The 20,262-nt window shown below is 45.2% G+C and overlaps 1 protein-coding gene across 5 annotated transcripts in view; it reads left to right on the top strand.

Moving 5' to 3' along the window:
• The first annotated feature begins 3 nt into the window (after positions 1-3).
• KLHL13 (kelch like family member 13) overlaps positions 4-20,262 on the top strand; it is a 46,742-nt gene continuing 26,483 nt past the window's right edge. Inside the window, exons 1-3 of one of the 5 annotated variants that reach the window (XM_063313390.1) lie at positions 4-75; positions 9,493-9,551; positions 12,707-12,778. In XM_063313390.1, coding sequence (XP_063169460.1) covers positions 9,532-9,551; positions 12,707-12,778 — 92 coding nt within the window. In that variant the 5' untranslated portion in view covers positions 4-75; positions 9,493-9,531. Of the gene's footprint in view, positions 76-308; positions 430-9,492; positions 9,552-12,706; positions 12,779-20,262 lie in introns of those variants that run through there. The other 4 variants (XM_063313386.1, XM_063313388.1, XM_063313387.1 and 1 more) reach the window with 4 other exon arrangements.

Genomic DNA, 20,262 nt, shown 5'->3' with positions numbered 1-20,262 from the left:
GCGGCTCGCGTCGCCCTGCCTTCGGGCCGCGCGACTCCGGGGCCTCTGAAACGCGCGCCGACTCGGCGGCTGCGGGTGAGGAGCGGCGAAGGAGCCGCCGGGGGGCGGCGGCGACGGCGAGCGGGAGGAAACCCGTCGTGAGGGAAAAGGGCGGGCGGCGGCTTTGTGCTCCCCTCGGCGACCGCCGGGGGGCGGGATCGCTGCGCGGAGGGAGGAGCCGAGGGGCGCGTCTCGCCGATTGGCTGCCGGGAGCGCGGCGGCAACGCCATTGGCTGCCGCGGGAGCGTCGGTGGGCGGGGCCCGGAGTGACGGGGAGCGAGGGTGCTCCCGCGCCCCCCTTTCGGCTCTGGGACTACAAAGCCCAACACTCGCAGCCCAGGCTGGCTTGGCCCTTTGGGACAGGTTGTCCCAGCATGCTTAGGGGCCCAGGTAGGGACTCCCCAGGGGCTGGGCTTTCCTGGGGGCTGCGTTGGGGTGGGTGGGGGTTGCCCAGCTTGGCAATTGCGGCAGACACGCGGGGGTCTTCGTGCCGGGGGGCAGGCGGGGCGCCGCCGAGGAGGCGAGCAGAGGAGAGGAGAGCGGGTCCCGCTGGCCGGGCGGCCGGTGGCGCTGCGCCCTGGGTCTGAGCGCAGCTGTGCCGTGGCTGGGAGGCAGGAGCAGCGGGCCCCAAGCCGGTTGCCGGTTGAACGTGGGCTTCTCAGCCGAGGAGGAAGAGGAGAAGCCCCGCAGCCGCGTTTCGGGTCATGGGGCGGGCATTCCCACCCCTCCTCTCCCAGCCGTCCGCCCATAAAGTTGAAAGGCAGTTGGAAAATCCAGCCCGGAAAATGGTGCTGCTGGAGCATTTGCCTAAACTTGGAAGCATTCTGTTGACAGCACAGCCAGTGAAGAAGGTTAATTCAAATAAAGCGGTGCAGATTGTAAACAGGTGCCTGGGCCGCTGCGGTACGGCCAAAGCAAGCTGCGATATGATCCTTTGGAGAAACTAGGAACAGAAACAGGTCTTTAGTATTATTAGTGAACGTCACTGTTCGTACGATTCATTGTCTTACTTCATAATCCATGCGCTGCCTACCGGACTTCGAGTCAGGGGATTGTGGCTGAGAGAATGATTTCCAGAAAGCCAGTCTGTGGCTGAATCCACATATTTGCTAAGAGATTTCTCGGGTTATCCGACAGGTTTCTCTGTTACGTGTACAAACATTCGTTGGCTTAACTGTATAAGGCAGCCCACTAGGACTTGTTCAATAAATCAAGCTAAAAGCAAACTATAGCTAATGTGTTAACGGAAAATAGCTTGCCTTATTCCATTTACTGAGCTGACCAGAGCTCTGTAGGGAGGAAGAAAGTCTTCCTTTAAAATGCATTTTTTCAATCCATTAAAAAGCTGAGCAAAACCAGAACTGTGCATAATAATTAAGCAGGCACTCAGAAAAGTAATAAATGGAGCTGAGGCCCTTTGGCAAGTCTTGAAAAGTTGCTCAGCAACTTCTCTCTCTCTTCCCCCCCCCCCCCCCCCCGGGTGGAGATAGAACCTTCCCATTCACTCTGTTCTGGGGAATGAAATTGCATGAATGTAATTCCTTCCTGGCATTCATTGCTAGTTGGTTTACGTATGGGGGCAATGGGGGGGGAGTGCCTTTTGAACTTTCTCCGCTTGCAAAGATGAAGGCTCTGTGCAGCTCTTGGGTGTCCTTTGGAACAGGGTTCCTCAACCTTGGCAACACTAAGCTGTGTGGACTTCAACTCCCAGAATTCTTGAGGAACCCTGCTTTGGAAGACTGTTCTTCTAGCCAGGATCAACTTCCTTGCAGAGTTCCCCCACCTAGTTTATCACAGATGGAGAGGCTACACGCAGCCACCATTCTCTATTTGCAAGCCCCCAAATTGAAATTTGATGGCAAAATCCATGGTTTGGGGCATATTTCACTTTTTTGTGGTTTTGAGAATAATACAAGGCAAAACACTTTCAAATAAAAAATAGATTGGATGTTTTCACCCTGTTCCTTCTGTGGATGCACATATTACACGGAAAGGTCTTCCAGCCCACTGGCAAGTTGGGAGCCTGAACTATGTGAGTCCCCGGGCCAGAAGAGTTTGTCCGTTACTGGTGTACATTTTGAACCTTGGGTGTAAGTTGTTTTAATTGGTTTGGATACGTTCCTATGGGTTAATTTAAACTATACCTGCATTCATAGAGCCTATTAAGCCATAGCTTGTTGACTAAACCATAGTTAGGTGGGTTCACACATGGTACAAATTGATAATGCTTGTAGACTGTAATGGCTAGTTCATGTCACTTGTTGAGTCCCAACAGCAAACCACTCCCCAAAGTTCACTTTTGGTCACTTGAAGAACTGCAGTTTTTCTCGCCTCGATGCTCATATGTCAGCCCATCCTGAACATGAGCAGAGCCTTGTTGGGGGTCTTTCTGCTTTTCTCCAAAGGTCATTCAGGAGTCATTCTTATATGTTGCCTTCTTGTGCTTTTGCATATAACACTGATATTAAAAAAAAATCAGTTTCAAAATAATGCAGAAAAACAAGTTAAGCATTTTTTAAAGCATTGGTGCCCTTATTTGCAAAATAGAGGGGGCATTTTGGTCCATAATACAGATGCAAATCCAGCATTTCCAAAATAACAGCATTTAAACAAAAATATGATATTGCCCATTCATAGCACTTCCTGTATGGAAAAACCATATTTCTGCAATTTATTTTCAAGGGAGGGCACCCAAAAGTATCTGTAAGTCAAGGGCTGCTCTTAAATCAATGAAAGCTGCACACAAAGAAGTTACAGATTGAGAAGAGTGTTAGATGACGGATCCTTTGCAAGAGCTCAGAGGTGGTTAGTCATCTGTGGTAAAGGTCTGAAAAGTTAGACTTCTCACCTTTAAAATAACACACATGTGGAGGCACTTGTCCTTCAGGGTCTAGTAGGCAGGAATAATGCAAGCCATGTAACCTGTTATCATCTGGTCCTAGCCTGGCACAGAAAAAAAGGCAAAGAATAATTCTAGAATATAATTATTTAAGCCAGACCATGCTTCCCTTATTTGAGACTTGCGTTTTCCAGGGGGCATGTAAATGTTGATGATTGAGCAGGTGGCTTGCTGGTTGTGGATAGCCACCACTAGAGCATGGGAATTGTATAAAGCAGTGTTTCTCAACCTTAGCAACTTTAAGATGGGTGGACTTCAACTCCCAGAATTCCCCAGCCATCTTAAAGTTGCCACGGTTGAGAAACTGGTATAAAGGAAGCTTTTCAATAGGTAGTGACACTAAGGTAGTGGACACCAGCACCGCAAGTGTTGGAACTTCAACACTTAAGAGGAAGTAGCTGGCTTGAGGTTAATTACGAATGATGAGTGTGTTGTCTTGTGATTGCTCAGTATATTTGGTAGCTTTTGTAATAGTTTCTTAAAATCACCAGTTCCTTCTCCTCCTCCTCCTAAACCAGAAGACTTGTGCAATTAAAAGAGGAAGACTCTGTTCTCTTTTATGAGAGGTAGATTGGCTTTTTCCTGATGGAATTCCATGGGCCAGCTTCTGAGTGGGTGCAGGTGTTTGTGGCCCAGGGAGGAAGACTCTCGAATGCGGGCCTTTTTTGGACAGTCCCAGCAATATAGAGCCGTTCCATTAGAGCTGATGCCTGCTAGCACATAGATCTTCCACTGCCAGAAATAAAATCTTAGGTGTTCTGGCTGGAGTGCGTGATTTTCTCCTCCTCACTCTAATGGCGATTTTTTCTCTCTCTCCCCTCCTTTCATTTATGAGTAGAGATTTTTTTCTCCTGCCTATTTCCCCCCTCTTCCCGCGGAAACACATATTCAGATATTTGCTTTGAAGGTATGAGCAGCGATTTGATGAGCTATGAGAGTGTTTTTGATTCCCCAGATGAGTGTTTCTCAACCTTAGCAGCTTTAAGTTGGGTGGACTTCAACTCCCAAAATTCCCCTGCTACAATGCTGGCTGGGGGATTCTGGGAGTTGAAGTCCACCCATCTTAAAGTTGCCAAGGTTGAGAAACACTGCCCTATATAGTATCCTGACATTTTATTGACCCAGCAAGTTGTGGGTATAAAGACCTAATATCAGTTGAAGGAAATTGGGGGGAAGTATGACCTGAAGATTATAGAATGTGATGTTTGGAAGGGGCCACCTATTCCAACCCCTGCCCAGTGCCACTGATAGGATGACTGAATGTTGGTGAGTTTTCTGGCCACCCTAGGGCCAACTTGGGCATTCAGCTGCAAGATCTGCCCACGGGTAATCATTCCCCGTACAAGCGGAGAGGGATTCTGTTTACTGTGCAGCTGGACCTTGCTTGCATCCAGGCTTTTGAGAGAGACCCCGTTGGGAGCAATGGCTGCCTCAGTGGCTCCAGGAGACGCTGAAGGTGGCGGCAGCAGGGTGTCTCTCTCTGGGTTTAGCACTCTCTTGTCCACAGCCCTCAAAGCTCGCAGTATGCGGCTCCTTCGAGGTGCAGGAGGTAATCTATTGTCTTCCTTTTAACAGAAGGTGTCCTAACAGTCAGGAATCACGCTGAGACGAGGAGTAGGTCTCTAGCGTTTATTACTGCTACATAAGACAGAATCCTAACAAACTGAAGAAGCGTGGGAAAACCCAGACAGATAAACCCCGAAAGTTAAGGCGGGTCTGATCTGTGTCTCTTTGAATGGCTGCTTAATTCTTCAGTACTACGCATGCGTTTTCCCCCCTGGATAGAGGCCCCCTCCTGCTCACCATCAGTACTCATGACAGGAGGTATGGTAAATCAATTGCAGCGTCCCCGTACAAGCTCTAAGCATGCTTGGAGGGATGAGTTACAGTCTGAAATAAGAGGCTGGCGGTTTCACACGGATCTCAGCGGAGACTCATACCTCTTGCACTGATATGGCAGGTTGTCGGTTTTGGGTGTGTTTATTGCCTTATTCCCAGGTGGGGAAGAGGCCGGATTGGAAGGGAGGAGGCAAGGTGCCAGAGACGAAATGTCGGGCTTCAGTGCCGTATTGTGATTCCCCAAGTTCTGCCTCTCCTTCCTTCCCAGGCCCTTGCAAAGTCAAACCATCTCTCCTATGAAGGCTTTTTGAATTCTTTGAATAGGAAAGATAACCAGAGAATGCATAAGGCATACTGCTGTGCAGGGTTTTGGGACTGCGTGTCCTGATATCTAGGCAGCGTGTCTAATCCTTATTTTGGGAGGGCAGGTAGTCCTTGACTTATGACCACAATAGGGACGGGAAAATTAAGCAGTGTGGTCATTAAGCGAGGCATCACATCACCACGCCTGATTTTATGACATTTTTGCTGCCATTGTTAAGCGAATCACCATGGCCATTAAGAGAAACACAGTTGTTAAGTGAATCATGCTCTCCCCATTGAGTTTGCTTGTTGGAAGCCGGTTGGGAAGGTCACAACTGTCAATCACATGATCCTGGGACACTGCAACCATCGTAAATACATGCCGGTTGCCAAGCACCCAAATTTTGATCATGTGATTGTGGGGACACTGTGGCAGTCAAAAGTGCAAGGACCACCCATAAGCCACTTCTTTCAGGGCAGTTGTAACTTCAAATGGTTGCTAACGAATGGTCATAAGTCGAGGACTACCTGTATATAGCAGTGTTGTTTAGTCAGCTCTTTTATGGTAGAATCTGTTCCACAAAGGTCTTTCCTACGAGATCTGTTATCTTTTGAGAGACTGCAGTTTTGTAGCTTTGGGTGTTCCCCTCCCCTGCATGCAGTATGTCCAGTACTAGAGGGGTGGCTTTAATTGGGAAACAGGTTGGCTTCTGTTGCTGGGAGGCAGCTTGGGAGCTGGGTATATCCACAAAGGCAGCTCCTAAACTCACGTGCGTTTGGTGAATGTTTCACTCCTGCAAAGAAACCTTTATTTCTTTACAGAATGCACAGCTTTGGAGCAAAGGGTTCCGCGTTTACAGCAGTTCACAGGGCATTTCCAGCCACAAGGAAAACTGAATGAGCAGTCAGATGGAGTGATACGATATGACTGTGCTCAGACCAGAGGCTGAAAACAGAGGAAGACAAGGCAGGAGGATAGCGGTGTTTGGAGATAGGCTGGAACTAGAAATAAAAGTAGAGAGATGTACGGAGTAAGGAAGATGATATTTTATTTATTTATTTACTGTTTATATGCCACTTAATCCAAACAAAATAAGTTTGCTTACAAAATAGTGTAAACATGACAGTAAAAACAATAACATTTGTAACATAAACTAGATAAACAACATGGATGGCAAAAACTTTCTGTTTGTAATCACACGAAGGAATGGTGCTGTCAGTGCTGTACCAGCCACTCATCCACCCACACAGCCATGAAAATGGCAAAGAAGACAGTTCCTCCGTTATCAAATAAGTGTGTAGTCTGCATAGATGTGGCTTTCACTGAGCTTTTGCAGTGTGCAAATCCTCACATGCTGCAGACATGACAGTCCCATTTACCTCACAGAAGTCTTTGCTTACTTGGTTAGAATCCACGGTGAATGACCCCTAAAGGTAAACAAATGATCCAGCAAGCACAGCAGACCTACTGTAAGCATCCCAGCGTACCGTCCCAGCCAAGCAAAGTAACGACCAATTTTCTCTCGAAACCTACCAGGAGTTAATCTTTATTACAGTCAAAGACCAGCATAAATTTTCTCTCCAAAATATCGCCTAATCCAGTGTTTCTCAACCTTGCTCTGCTGGCTGGGGAATTCTGGGAGTTGAAGTCCACCCATCTTCAAGTTGCCATGGTTGAGAAACACTGCTTTATACAAAACGGGAAAGGTACCAAAATAATATCATATGTATGGATTTTTTTTTATAGCAGGGAATATTTGTTTTGGGCCAAAGGGAGGATCTCTTCTCTAGCCAAATAACAGTCAGAGTCAATATTGGAGTTGGGTGGCAGTGTTGCACCTGAGCATTCTTTAAAGCAGCTGGCTCTTTGTTGGCATTAAACTGTGTATCTGGCAATGGTAAAATACTGTCTGTTCCTCCAAAGCCTGTAATAATATTCTTCTGTCCTAGTGTGAAGCTAGCTATACTCTGGTGAGTTCCTTAATTCTTTACACACATTTTGCTAATCTTTCTGTGTTCTCCTGTGGATATTATCTTTTCATAGCATCGTCTTTGTGCCTGAGATCAGTCTAATACCTGATTTTGCAGGCGGTGTACTCGGGCACCTTATTAAGATACTTGGAAGTTCATAGCTCAAAAATATAAATTAAGCCAACATATTCTGATTATGAGGAACAATGACAGGGAACCTATAAAGGGCCCATTCCTGTCCTGATTGCAAGAAGAGTGGCCAAAAACATCTTTATTGTGGGAAATTAATATATCAGTCACATGTGTGCATTTTTATAATACTGGTGGAGGTCTTGAGGCTATGATCTAGGAGCCTGCGGATTCTTTAGAAAGCTGTGGGGAATTCTTTAATAATCAGTAAATGTGCATCACTCCTTTTCTTGTGCTGTACATGGAGGGTAGAGTATTTGAGGGGGAAGCCAAGTTCAATATTCTTGATTCAGCAAGACATTGGGTATGGCCATTATATTTGAAATCTGCCTAAGATCTCTTTGCAGTGTTCTGGGCCTCCTTGGTCCATTAGGAAGGACCATCTCTGCATGATTCCCTGGAATGGGTTCCTAGAAGGGAAGAAATGTAAATCTGCTGGTTTAAAGTATTGGCTAGATCGAGACTTCCAGGAAAGTAGCTTACTGAGCTTGTAAAATTTTCCGGGTACAGATTTTGACTGGACTTAAACAGCTGAGAAGGGTGGGGTGGTTAGCACGTTGATGTGCTACACCAGGGCTGTGTGTTGGACTTGGAGGTTGAAAAGATCTCTTGAAAAAAGGCAATGGGGAGAAACACTTCTGCACCGTTGCCAACAAAACCCTCAAGGACGTGTCACCAACAAACTGGACCTTTAATATTCTTGAGCAATGAGAACCAGGGCTTGATCACTTCTGACAAACAAGCGCAGTCACCTTTCACCAAACTGGGTCACCTGGTGCTGCCCTGGGGTCTTTTTTCATATTTGTTTCTAGTAGCCCAATACTGTGTAAATTATCTGTGTTAAAAGGCAGGCAGTCACTCAGGGTAAATGGAAGTCCTTCATGGGCAGGTTACTTTGGCAGATCCAGGGTGACTGAGGACTGCGACACGCTGTTTTTTCGAAGTGCCTGCAGTTAACTTGTTTCAAGAACAAGTGCTTCTGAAATCATTGAAACGGCTGGCTGGGGATTAAGTTATCAAGCTAAAACTGTCCAGACCTGTTTTTTTGTTTGCCTCCCCACTTAACTGTAACAACTTGTTGTACGTGGAAGAGTTCGCTTTGGCTCTAAGAGGACACAGTCGGTGCCCTCATGAGCTGGGCTGCTGTGGGAGTTCTAAAGCCCCTCATGCAGAGGTCCACCAAGATTGCTAGTGGGTTCTCTGTGCCTCTGAAATTGGCAGTGCATTTGTGCCACTCACCTCATCGTTCAGTGTTTCTCAACCTTGGCCCCTTGAAGATGTGTGGACTTTGACACCAAATCCTTGCTGGCTGGGTTGAAGTCCACACATCTTCAAGTGGCCAAGGTTGAGCAGCACTGCCATAGTTAATGGCTCAAATGATCCCTTAAGAGAGAGATCCAAGTTCATTCTCTGATTGCTCACGTGGCTGGAAAATAGCCAAGAAATATTGCAAGAAACTTTTAAATTGCCCAGGAGGACCGGCTTAAAGGAAGCCGTCCTTCAAACTCAGCTAGCACGGCCAGTATCTATGCTGGTTAGTGTGGTCCAAGGCACCAAGAGGGCTTTAAGTTGGGGAAAGCTGTTCTAGGCTCCTAGGCGATTCTCTTTCTGTTTCTAGCAATGGAAATAATGTTTCTTGTTCCTCCCTTCTCCCCTGTGTTTTGGGTGCCTTTGAGTCCGTCTTGATTACTGGCGACTACCTGGGTCGATCCATGCGGTTTTGTTGGCAGCTTTTTTGGAAGTGGTTTGCCATTACCTTCTTCTAAGGCTGAGAGAGAGTGACTGATCCAAAGTCACCCAGGTGGCTTCCATACCTAAGGCAAAACTAGAACTCATGGTCTCCCAGCTTCTAGTCCACTGCCTTTAACCACCATACTAAGCTTTTACTTTTAATTGATGGTGTAGCAGAAGTAGCTTTGAGAAGATCAGTATGATAAACTCCCTTAGTTTGGACTCCAGTGATGCTCATAGATCCTTCTGGGTACAGGTTTGCTTGGACTTGGGTGAAAATGTAGAAAAGGGTTCCATAGGGCCCCAGTCTCAGATAAAACACCAACCTCCCCCAACTGTTGCCTCCCCAATGTGATAAACAGTGATTCCCGTGCTGCTGGAGACTCCCAGGAGCTGAAGTCGGACACTCCTGGAGGACAGCAGATTCGGAAAAGCCGAGAGAGGGCTTGAGGTGGTCTTACAAAGCCATTAGCGAGAATGTCTTCTAAGAGTTTCCGTTTCTTGTTCTTTTCAACTTGCAGGTGTGCAGAAAGCCAGGGAGGCTTTTTAGCGGGTCAAAGATGATGTGGAGAGACACTCTGTGAGTAACCATTTGAGAATTACATAAAACAGTGACCGTGTGAAACTGAAGTGCTTAGCTTTATCCCTATATTGCTAAGAAATTGCATGTGTGTATTTTGTTTATTTACAAAATTTATGTGCTGCCTGCTCTCAACAGCTTTAAGCTAACGGAGCCAGCCTGGATTTGATTATGGAAAATAGGTTTTAGCTGTGCCTGGCTGATTCAAGTGTAACTCATTTTAAGATGAAGGTAGGACCTTTTTACATTAGATTAATTTTATATGATGCTACACAGCCAACTGCTCAACCTAGTACAAAATACACAGAATAATAACAATACAGTTCAGTCAAAAATCAGCACATCAGTGAGATATTTCAGTTCCAAAACATTGCTGCTGAGCATTGGGGTGAACTCTGGAGCAGAAGGTTTCAACATTCAGCATTCATGGTATTTAATTAAGTGTTCCTCTAGGTAGATTTCTCAGCACGAATGTATGCTCAGCATTGAAGTAGTGACCCCGTGGCCTATCCTGTGTATCTTCATTGCTTTTAATGGCACACACAATATGGTTCTGTAATTTTGTTGTTTGTTTTTGCAGTCAGTAATATCCTTCTTTGGTAACAGCTGTTTGGGGTGACTTTCAGTAACAAAGCAGTGATCAGAGTTTAGCAACATGTACTGATAACAGGAAAAGACTCTTCTTAAGTGGAGTCTTCACAGTTCAGCCCTGAGCTACAGATACTCTCTTCCACCAAACGCTTAAGTGAAACCAACAGTAGCTCTGAAGAAGATGAAAGGAAAGCAGTAGCCAGATAAAGGAATTTGAGAATGACTGCACTTAGAAGTTCTAACTTTTATCATTCCGGTACATCTCGCACTTCACAAAATACAGCCGTGGCCAGCCTGGAGGCAGATCCCATTGAACTCAGTGGGACTTTCTCTGAAGAGCTGGGCGTTGGCTTGTAGAGTAAATAAATGGCTGTCTGCAACAAGCTCTACTTTGATGTGCATTCCTTGCCGAATTGCTTTTCCTTTACATCAGATGGATTGTTTCTGTGATTGACTACGTCATCCTAAGTTTCGGCAGTGAAATCAGTGAAGTTTTTTGGCCAACAAACTGCCCCTGTACAGTCTGTGGCTGAGGCACGCGGAAGAGCCTGTCCCCATAAGAGGGCAGATCTCTTGTGTTCAGGCAATGAAATAATCCTGTTTTAGCTCAGCCCTGGAAATGTTGTGGCAGACTAAATGCAAATTGCTCTGCAGCTGCTGGGTTTGTCAAGAGCAATTTTGAGATTAGAAGTTCCAGAGGGAGGAGAGAGGGCAGCGTGGTCCTGTTCCTCCTTTGTTCTCCTTAAAAGCTTCTGAGTATTTGCTATTGCCGGAAGCATCAAGTTACTTTACACCCACAGGAGTTGCCCTGAAAGGGCATATCGAAGTCATAGACCTTGAAGGACACTGTTTTATAAACAAGCAGCACAAAAACAGAAGCTAAGGAACTGCAGAGTTGTAACGCCTAATTTCTACTTTTGGTCTTTATACCCGCTTTTAACAACTGAATGTGCGCTTCCTTGAGTATTACTTCCACTGAACTCATTAGCACTCAACAAAGTCGTTTATAGATTTGAAATTTCTTTTCCTAGAGCGTGGGGCTATTGTGTTATTACAGTTCTCTTTTTTCCCCTTGTTTGTTCAAACCCGTGTTTGAAGGTTTTTTTTTTTTTTAACAGAACGATTTGCAAACCCCCAATGGCTACACCTTGGTGCCATTTTGCATTAAGTTTCAGATATTGAAATACATTGTTTTGCCCTTGCTGAATGGGAGCGCTTTACAAAATGAGATTGCATGTGTTCATACTGGAAGTGCCTGTTATGGTCAGAACTGAATGTGATGTGATATGGGGGTGCCTGCACCAAATTTTGTCTCCTCTCTGCCCCCTCCCTGGCTCCCTAGTTCAGACATTGGTGCCACGTGCATCCGTGCATCCCTTTGCTTCCTTGTCATTTTCTTTCCCGCGTGGAGATCAGCCCCATCTCCTTTCTATGGAGGGGTCGCATGTGATCTTGCTGGGCAAACCGGCTGCCTCTTGAGGCCTCCTGCTTGGCATAGATCAAAATACATTAGTGAATTAAGGCTTTTATTTTTTCAAATAAGCATGTTTTATATCAAAAGAGCAGGTTGAGGGCAGAGAAGAAGTGTTTTGCAGAGAAGAAGTGTTTTAAGATCTGTGCTCCCTGCTCTCTCTCTCTCTCTGGGACCTGATCGGTGCTAACTAAAAAGGGGCCATCATTTCTGGAGCATTTCCTGCAGTTTGTATTGGCCAGCAAAGGCTTTTTCTATAACTGTTTCTTCTCCCTGAAGGAGAGGGGAAGATGGAGAGGCAGTGGCACCCTCTTCTCCCTCCTCTTTGAAATTCCAATCCGTTTGCTAATCAGATTAGCAGCCAGCTGATGGATCTGCATCAACTGCTTCCAAATTGCTGGGGGATAGAATTGGGGTTCTTGGGTTCAGCGCAGGACACCCAGCCGGTCTGAGAAGGGATGTGCCCCAGAGGAAAGAAGCTGCGGGAAAGAATGAATACAGAGCTAAAGTGGCCCTGTTCACAGACCTTTTCCAAAAGCTGGGCCACGATCCTCCCAAGGGTCACCGCAGGACTGCCAGTGCAGGAGAAAGGGCGCCTTAGCAAAGCTCCTTAAGCTGCTTCGTCATGTGGATTTTCAGTGGTGCCCAGAAGGCTGTCTTCAGGGATGACCCTCTTTGCCTGATGCAGTGATTCTGCTGCGGGGCTCCCCGCTCCCCAAAGGGATATTTGTTGTTGGAATTCTGTTCGTGTGCCGGGCTCCCTTGTTGCGGAGGGAACCCTTGCTGCCCTTTTACTGGCCAGAGCCCAGGCAAGCGTGTCAGGAGGAGGAGGAGCAGAGGAGGAGGAACAATAATAATGACTTTCCAGCGTTCTGGTGAAGAGGGTATCTCTTGCCGCGAGCTGTCTTTACAGAAACAAAAGCCTCATTTTCCATCACGGAGAGGAGGTGACTGGCTCCACTGGTGGATTGTTGTCTGCTTCCAGTGAGCTCTGCCCATGTGATCTGTTAAAATGCGGTGGTACAGCAGGGTACCAGGGTTCCCCTTTTTAAAAAAGCGCAAGCCTTAAAGTCCTCTTTCCTTTGGTTAACAGGGGAGTTTCTAACACTGACAGCATGGATCATTCTGTGCTCAGAAGGGAGAGGCCCCCAGTGCTTCATGACAGGTATGTGTTTGCCCCACAAGGGCTGCTTTTGAGACCTTCACGCCTTTGTCGCAGGCCAGTTGACCTTCCTTCCAAAAGAGTTCTTTCCCCTTTCAGTACAGTAAATGTGGCGTAAGAGTTTGGTCACCGCCTTATCAGGACGTTTGGCTTCGCACCTGAAATCTGGAGGTTTGGGTCTGAGGTGACCTCAATGCAACTGGGCTAAGTAGAAAGTCACAAAGTTTGGTTGGCCTGTGAAATTAAAGGCATGGTTTTAGAGGCCCTGCCATTTGTTTATCAGCCTCTAGTGGAGGGAGAGACCTGAAAGAAAATTTTGGCAGAAATAGAGAATGGTGTTTTGTATGCCAACCAGTGTTGAGTCAGCCACTGGCATGTTTGGTCCATAATCTGCTGTGATTTTCTTGCCAAATCAATTGGAGTTCGTGTGATGTTTGCGAAAGCTTGGTCTTGAAAGGGGAGGTGAAATGCAGTGAGCTGATGAGGGACTCATGAGCACGAGAACCAAGGCACAGGCTTGCAATTCAGAGGTCAGCAGAGGCTGAAGATTGTCCATCTATCCCTTTTAGCCTTTTTGTTTGTGTTGCCATAGTACTTAATATCAGTAATTTTGGCAGCATCGTTGGGAAAGGTTCCACTTTCTCCGTTGATTGCATTTTGATTGTCTTTGTTGAAAATACAGCTCTTATTTGCCAATTATTTCAAGTTAGAATGTCACTGAAATTGCAGCTGTCTCCTGATTATAAAATGGTTAAAGTCCTCTAAATGGCCTCATTTGTTTTAATCATACCCTGCGCAGGCACACGTGTCGTATCTTTTCTCTGTGCTCTTTTATTTGGCCCCTGATCATGCTTATGCCTTGAAATTCAGAGCCTCAAGTCAGATGGCCATAAAGTTGCTTCTGTGTAAAATGCAAGAATTTTAAAAGAGTTTTTCTTAACAGAGGAGCATGCAGCAGGACCTAAAAGACAGCACTGGAGTCATATAATTAAGCCAATTGCATATTCAAATACTGTTTTCTCTTCAAAGCAGAAATCTGTGCATTTTATTTGCACTGATACAGTGCATGCCCATTGGAGCTTCCTGGCATTGGCTGCAGGTGCAATTTCAAGATGATAGCCATAGGGATTGTTCATTCATCAAGTCTCTGGACACAGTGCTGGTTGAATTGTTTAACGTGGTGGTGGTGGTGGGTGTAAAATCAGCCATGAGGCAATGTGTGAATTAGTTTCTGGGGTCAAGTTTCAAAGCATCATCAGTATAAGCATCCCTCAAACCCTGTGTTTGCTATGAACCTTTAACCCAAGCTTTGGTGACATGACAAACGGGGCAAAATATATCAGACTTGTGGTTCACCAAGATGATTGCCTAGAGAAAGTCTCAGATCCTGTGACCCATGAACAGTTGTATGGCTTTTTCTGCTGATGGGAACATGATTGCACTGGGGTGTAAGTCATTCCTTGTTCCCCAGATTGCTTTAGCATGAGTTCCTTACCAGTGACTTATCATCTTTGCTCAGACAAGCTCCTGAGGAATCTGATATTGTGCACCTGGAAAATTAGGCAACAGAATACGCTGTCTCCATCTGCTGCCCTCCAGATGGGCCGGAACTACAGTTTTAATAACTCCCGGCTTCTGCAGCCAACATCATGTTTCCACCCATGAATGAGCATCGTGTCCTGAGTCCTCTCCATTCTTCCCTCCTTTGATTTCAAAGGAGGGCCACTGCGGCTTCCTTGTGGTTCTCTGTGCAGCTAATCAGGTTAAGATGTTCCCAGTTAAGGTTTAATAGGACACTGAGATTTATTTCTCTTACTTTACTTATTAGATTTACAGTGCTCCTTGCTCTGTGCATAGCTTTTCCTCCTTCGGCTTTCTCCCTCCCAGCAAGGTGTGTTGTCCTGGAAAGAAGAGACCGGCCCCATGTCCCACAGTGGGCTTTCAGGGCTGGGGATGAACTTGAATTCTGAGTCTTTAACTAACCAGGATAGATCTGCCCAGGCTGCCCACTGGGACAGGCAGAAGCTGTATGACTCCAGCGCTTCTTTGCAGCTTGCTATGTTACGCCAGGATAATTGAATCTGAACTGGCTGATGGGATGTTAAACTTAACCATTGAATTGAACCGCCGAGTTCACAAGTTAACTGGGAGAATCTGAAGTTGAAAATAACATTAAGTATTTTCAGATTAGATGTATAGTCCCTTCTGAGTAGTAAGAGAAAGTGTTTGAAGCTTTCCTTTGCAAACAGAAGACGGACGGCTTTTAAGACCCTGAGATTATAAGGTAATAGATGAGAAACAGGAACAGAAACATGCCAAACAAACCAAAAACACAAGCTGGCAGTAAAAGGGAGTTGATCCTCCTGCGCGGTTGAGGATGTAAATATCAGGGTTAAATCTGCATCCCCAGAAAGACAAAAAATGCAGAAGAGCAAGCCCTGGTTGTTCTGCAACGAGAGCTTCAGACTCCCATTTGTAGATGACAGTAACTGAAACCACTTTGCATTTGGCCTTTTTCTTTGTTACGGCAAAGTTTTTGATACCATCTTAACAGTAACTTGTGTTGTGATGATGGCCTTATTCTCTGTTGCCCTGTTGATTTAGTAAAGTATTTATATCCCTGGATGCTGTCATGGCATAGTTCTTTAAAAAGTTTGAACGACAAATGTTTAAACAGCCAAGATTAAATCTGAGGGGCAGTGAATAGATAGAATTCAAGCCAGTTTGCTGCAAGTTGAACCACAAGGTAACCAACCCAGGTCCTTCTGGGAGAATACTGGACCATCTAATCTGGATTGCAGTTGAAAAGTCTCTGGCTGGGTTGATATTTTGCTAAACTGTAGTTGTTTGTTGAACTAGCCACAGCTGGTTCACAATGCGCCTTCTCCCCCCTCCTGTGGAAAAGATTTCTGAAAGGGGTGTGCATGTGAAGCTACAGCAGACGCCCCAGAGTCTTCCTGGGTGGAATGTCTCCTCTCTTCCTTCTCCCTGGCTGTTGCCACCATCTGCCCTGCGGTTGGATTGTTTTTCAGTTGTTGGCATTTTTTTGATTTGCAATAGTTTAAGAAGTTAAATTAAACTTCTCTGGGAGAATTGTTGTCCTCTCTTGGAAGATGGCTTGCTGCGAGTTTGGAGCCTTCCTTTTTAGGAAGGCTACATGAGCTGAGGGATTTAAACTCATTGGTAGTTGGTTTGCTCACTTCTGATTTATTTTTTGTTTATTTTTAAAATTTAGAATAGAGATATATTTTCAAAAAAGATAAACTATAGACAGACATATAGTTACTAGTATTGTACAATTAATGCATTAATAAAAGGTATCAAGCAAAATGCATTGAGTTGTTTTCATAATATTAAAAAGGAAAAAAGTACTACAAATGTTTAAGCTTAGTTGCAAAGTCTCCACTATATTATTGTTTATAAATATTAAAAGAAAAAAAAAGGAAAAGGAAAATAGGGGAAAAACATCCCTAAAAACAATACAGATAAGTATTTGCTTTTTGACTTCCCTTTTCTATGTTCTCCACCTGTTTTGCATTATCTATTGGGGTAATAACTTCCACTTAATTTGATTACTGTGTTAGTGTTTAATATTTGGAAATACCAGTCTGTCAAAAATAAGTTTATGGTCAGCAGCTGTGAAGGCTCTCTTAAACCAAGTAAAAGACCGAAAGTACCTGCTGCTCTCTTCCACAGGGGGCCGGCTGAACAGTTTTGCTGCCCCCAGCCCCAGGAAAACAGGTTCTGTTCATCTGGATACTTCCTCAAATAATTCACAAGAGAAGGACGTGAAAGGGCTCTCGCCTGTTCCTGATGAAATGTTTGAAAGGGCTTAATTCGGGTGCCAGGTCTGTCTTCTGTCCTCGTGCTCTGCAGGGGGTGAGGGCGGGTGGCTGCCTGTTGCAGTTGGCCTGTTAAAAGGGAGCCCTAAACATCCGGTTGAGGTTCCTACTGTTAATCTCTTCTCATCATCACCAGAAGGTGGCATTACTGATTTTGAATGAGCATTACCTCACTTTTAGGTCCTTCAAAAACTTCATTGTGTAATAAACGTTGCCTGTGGGTGTTAACAGTGCTACTCACTGACGTGCAGAGAACAGTCAGATTGATGTGTTTTAATCCAAGTTGCCATGTTATTAATTCCTATAATCTCATCACAAAGGCTTCCTAGCTTTTTAAAATGCAAAACTTGTAGCTAGTTCAGTGCGGGCTGAGCTAAAAGGCATCCTTTTTCTTTTGGGAAGCTGGAATTCTGAAGTTCCTAACTGCAAATGGTAGGTCCTGTTGGCTTTAGTAAAGCATTGATTACACGCCATCAAGTCAGTGTTGACTCTTAGCAACCACCTAGATAGATTTTCTCCAGGAGGATCTGCCCCTCACCTGGTCCTTCAGGTTCTCCAACGGTGCACCCATCGCCACTGTAACTGAGTCCCTCCACCTTGCTGCTGGCCGTCCTCTTCTTCTTTCCTTCCACCTTTCCCAAAATTAGAGCCTTCTGCATGATGTGTCCAAAGTAGGATAATTTGAGCCTGCAGTAAAGCAAACTTCCTGATCGAACAGTTTGTACTTTTAGTTTTAATATACAGCAAAAGCTGAAAAGTCAGCTTGAGTAATACTTAAAGTAGGATTCCCACTTGCAGTTCTGAGTTTCCATGCATCTTTAATCTGAAACCTTGACACTTTGACTTTCCAGCTACTTAATTATAACCCTGAAATAAGTGGTCTTTTATTCAGCCACCTTCAGCAGGATGGAAACCGGGAATGATTACATTGGAGATGTCCTGGAGTAATTTAAACATCTGAAATGTATCTTTGCATCTTGCTCCTCAGAAGTATTAAGCCAAGTTTTGGCCAGCTTGTCCTCTTCTCCACTCCAGTAATGTCATAGTCCAGCCTTCATTAGCTGGAAAAACTCCTGGGGCCATGTGCCTTGAAGCCCCTTGTGGAAAGGTTGGGGGGTTCTGTCCCCAGACTCTAATGACTTTCCCAGGTGCTCCTGTCGTATGTGCCAGCAACTTGGGTGGGAGGAAATGAGAGGACTGAATTTCACACAAGGGCATTTTTCATGATCATGGGGTGGGGGGAGGGACCCAGTCGTGACCTGAAGTATGTGCAGTGGTCATGCTTGAATAAGCCAGGAGAGTGGGAGGGGAATGGGTATGTTTGGGATGTTCAGCATTTGAGAAGCCAATATGTTCTGGAAAGCTAGATAAACACATAATGTCTAGAGTGGAAACATAATTAGAAGCTAAGTTAACACGTATGTCTTGTTCTTATGCTCTAGAATAGCAGTGGCATGTCTTCTGAAAAACATATTCTTGGTCTGGTGAATTATTAAGCACTGTTATTAAATGACTTCCTCACTGAGCATACATATTCCCCTTCAAGGTCTTGCTTGGGTGAGAGGGGAGGGAAGGCTGTCATTTCTCAGGTGACACCTGTTGTTTTCTTGGAAGAAGGCATTTTGGAAGATTTGCACATGTCGGTGTGTATCTGTGTGCTTCTTGACAGCAGATCTAGGGAGTTCTGCAGTACATTATCCAGCGTGTTCTTGGCCTGCACTGGATGTTGATTCCCCAGCATATGTTGTAGAAAGTATCACGTTCTGTTCCTTTAGGATACTAACTGAGAAATCAAAGCAGTTTGACCGTAATGGTAGTATTGCACTGACGACTAGAGATAAATTTTATGGCAATGGCAGGGTTACTTGTTGGTGGTTTTTCATTTAGAGACAGAGAAATGTAGAGACAAAGCTGGGTTACAACTTCTACTGTTCATGTTCTGAACTGTGAGTCCTACTCATTTACACAGTCACACACACCCCTTCCTAGATCAAAGTCTAGTTGGCCAGGCTAGATTTGAGTTCCAGAAGCATCAAGTGCGTTGGGTTTTAAGGTGCTCCGTCACTTCTTTCCCATTTAAGTTGGGCAGCTTCTGATTGTTCACATCTGCCTGGTTAAAAAACAAAGGAGGTGGGTGTGCAGCGTGCACAGTGTTTGTATACCGGCTCTTGATGAGCCTTAGGTGACTAACTCCCAGGTCAGACGTGAGGTTTGGTTGGATCTCTTGGTCCAAGTTCATACTGAGTTCCTCCATAACCTCTCTTCCTCCCAATGGTCTATGGTTCTTGTGTTAAACGGTTCAGCCGCCAGAGCACGGAAAAACTGTTTCGGTTTGACACTGTAGTCCACCATTTCCAGATCTTTGTTCTTAATTCAGATAAAGAATGCATAAGTCTTTGCGCCTTTCCCTCCCGCAGTTAATTCTGTGTGTGGTAGAAGAGGATGTGGCGCCATGTAGAAAATGCAGCGCACCATCTGTTCAGATTGCTTCCAGAAGAAAGATGAGCCAGCAGCTGTCTGAACTGATGCATGTAATGTTTTCATCTCTGTTTAGAGCTGTAGAATTGAAAGGAAATGGAAGGCCATCTAGACTGTCCTCCTGCCACAAGATAGGATCAAATGATGTTTCCCTTACACATACTCTGTGAATGGCTGTTTTTCAGTGGTGGAACACACCCTGCTAAGCCATAGCGTGCTTTGTTGGGTCTTATTCTCTAAGGACTTCCAGTGATACGACCGCTGAAACAAGAAAGCCCAAAATACGTTGATAAATCAGTTTTAAATAGTTGGGACAAAACATCTACAGCGTTTCTTTGGTTGCAACATTTGGCTAATTGTCTGGCAAAATAACTCGAATGGCTCAAAGGACTGTCTAGAGCAGTGTTTCTCAACCTTGGCGATAGGCAGATGTCCTGCCAAACTGTCTCTGATGGCCCTAATACGAGAAGTTGTCTTCAGCCTCGCAGTGCCTAATGTCTTGATCCTCCGCAGTTGAATGTTCAGTATTACACACTTCTTTCTTACTGGAAAATACAGTAGAGAAACTGCTGTTCCAGAAAATGCCAGATAAATGTGTTCCCTTGACTACTTCTGCAAGAGCAAGAAATATTACTGGCCCTTTTCCAGCATCAGTTATTTTCCACGTGGGCTATTTATCGTTGGTTCTGAAGCAGCTTTCTTCTAAACCTCTGTTCCGGTTTGCCGTACAGATTTATTAATTGGCAGTTTTCTAAAGTTAATGTTCACCCAGAGCTGTAAGCTCTGTAATGCTAGCGCTGCTCAGATTGAAGGATTTGGCAGTTGTTTAGTGAGACTTGTAAAAAAAAAAAGATACCTTCAAATCAAGCCCGATTCCTGGCAACTCCATGGATACAGAGTGCAGAAGCGTTTGGACGTTGCCCTCTTCTGCTTAGGAGCAGCCGAGACCAGAAGAAACTCAACTTGGAGGGCCTTACGCTGAGCCGCACGTTCAAGGATTCAGAGCTGATAAGATGATAACCATTTCTGCTTGGTTTGTCAATGCTCTGTGTTATCTGGGTTATCCTTCTGTCTTTTTCTAGTAGCAGAGAGTCGGCTGGGAGCTTTAACGAACCTAAGTTGGCTCTGGCATGGATGGAGGATTGAATGCTGCTCTTCACACCCTCT

The sequence above is a fragment of the Candoia aspera genome, chromosome 12, assembly GCF_035149785.1.
Source record: "Candoia aspera isolate rCanAsp1 chromosome 12, rCanAsp1.hap2, whole genome shotgun sequence".
NCBI classification, from domain to species: Eukaryota; Metazoa; Chordata; class Lepidosauria; order Squamata; family Boidae; genus Candoia; species Candoia aspera.
This window is presented reverse-complemented; position numbering and strand designations above follow the sequence as displayed.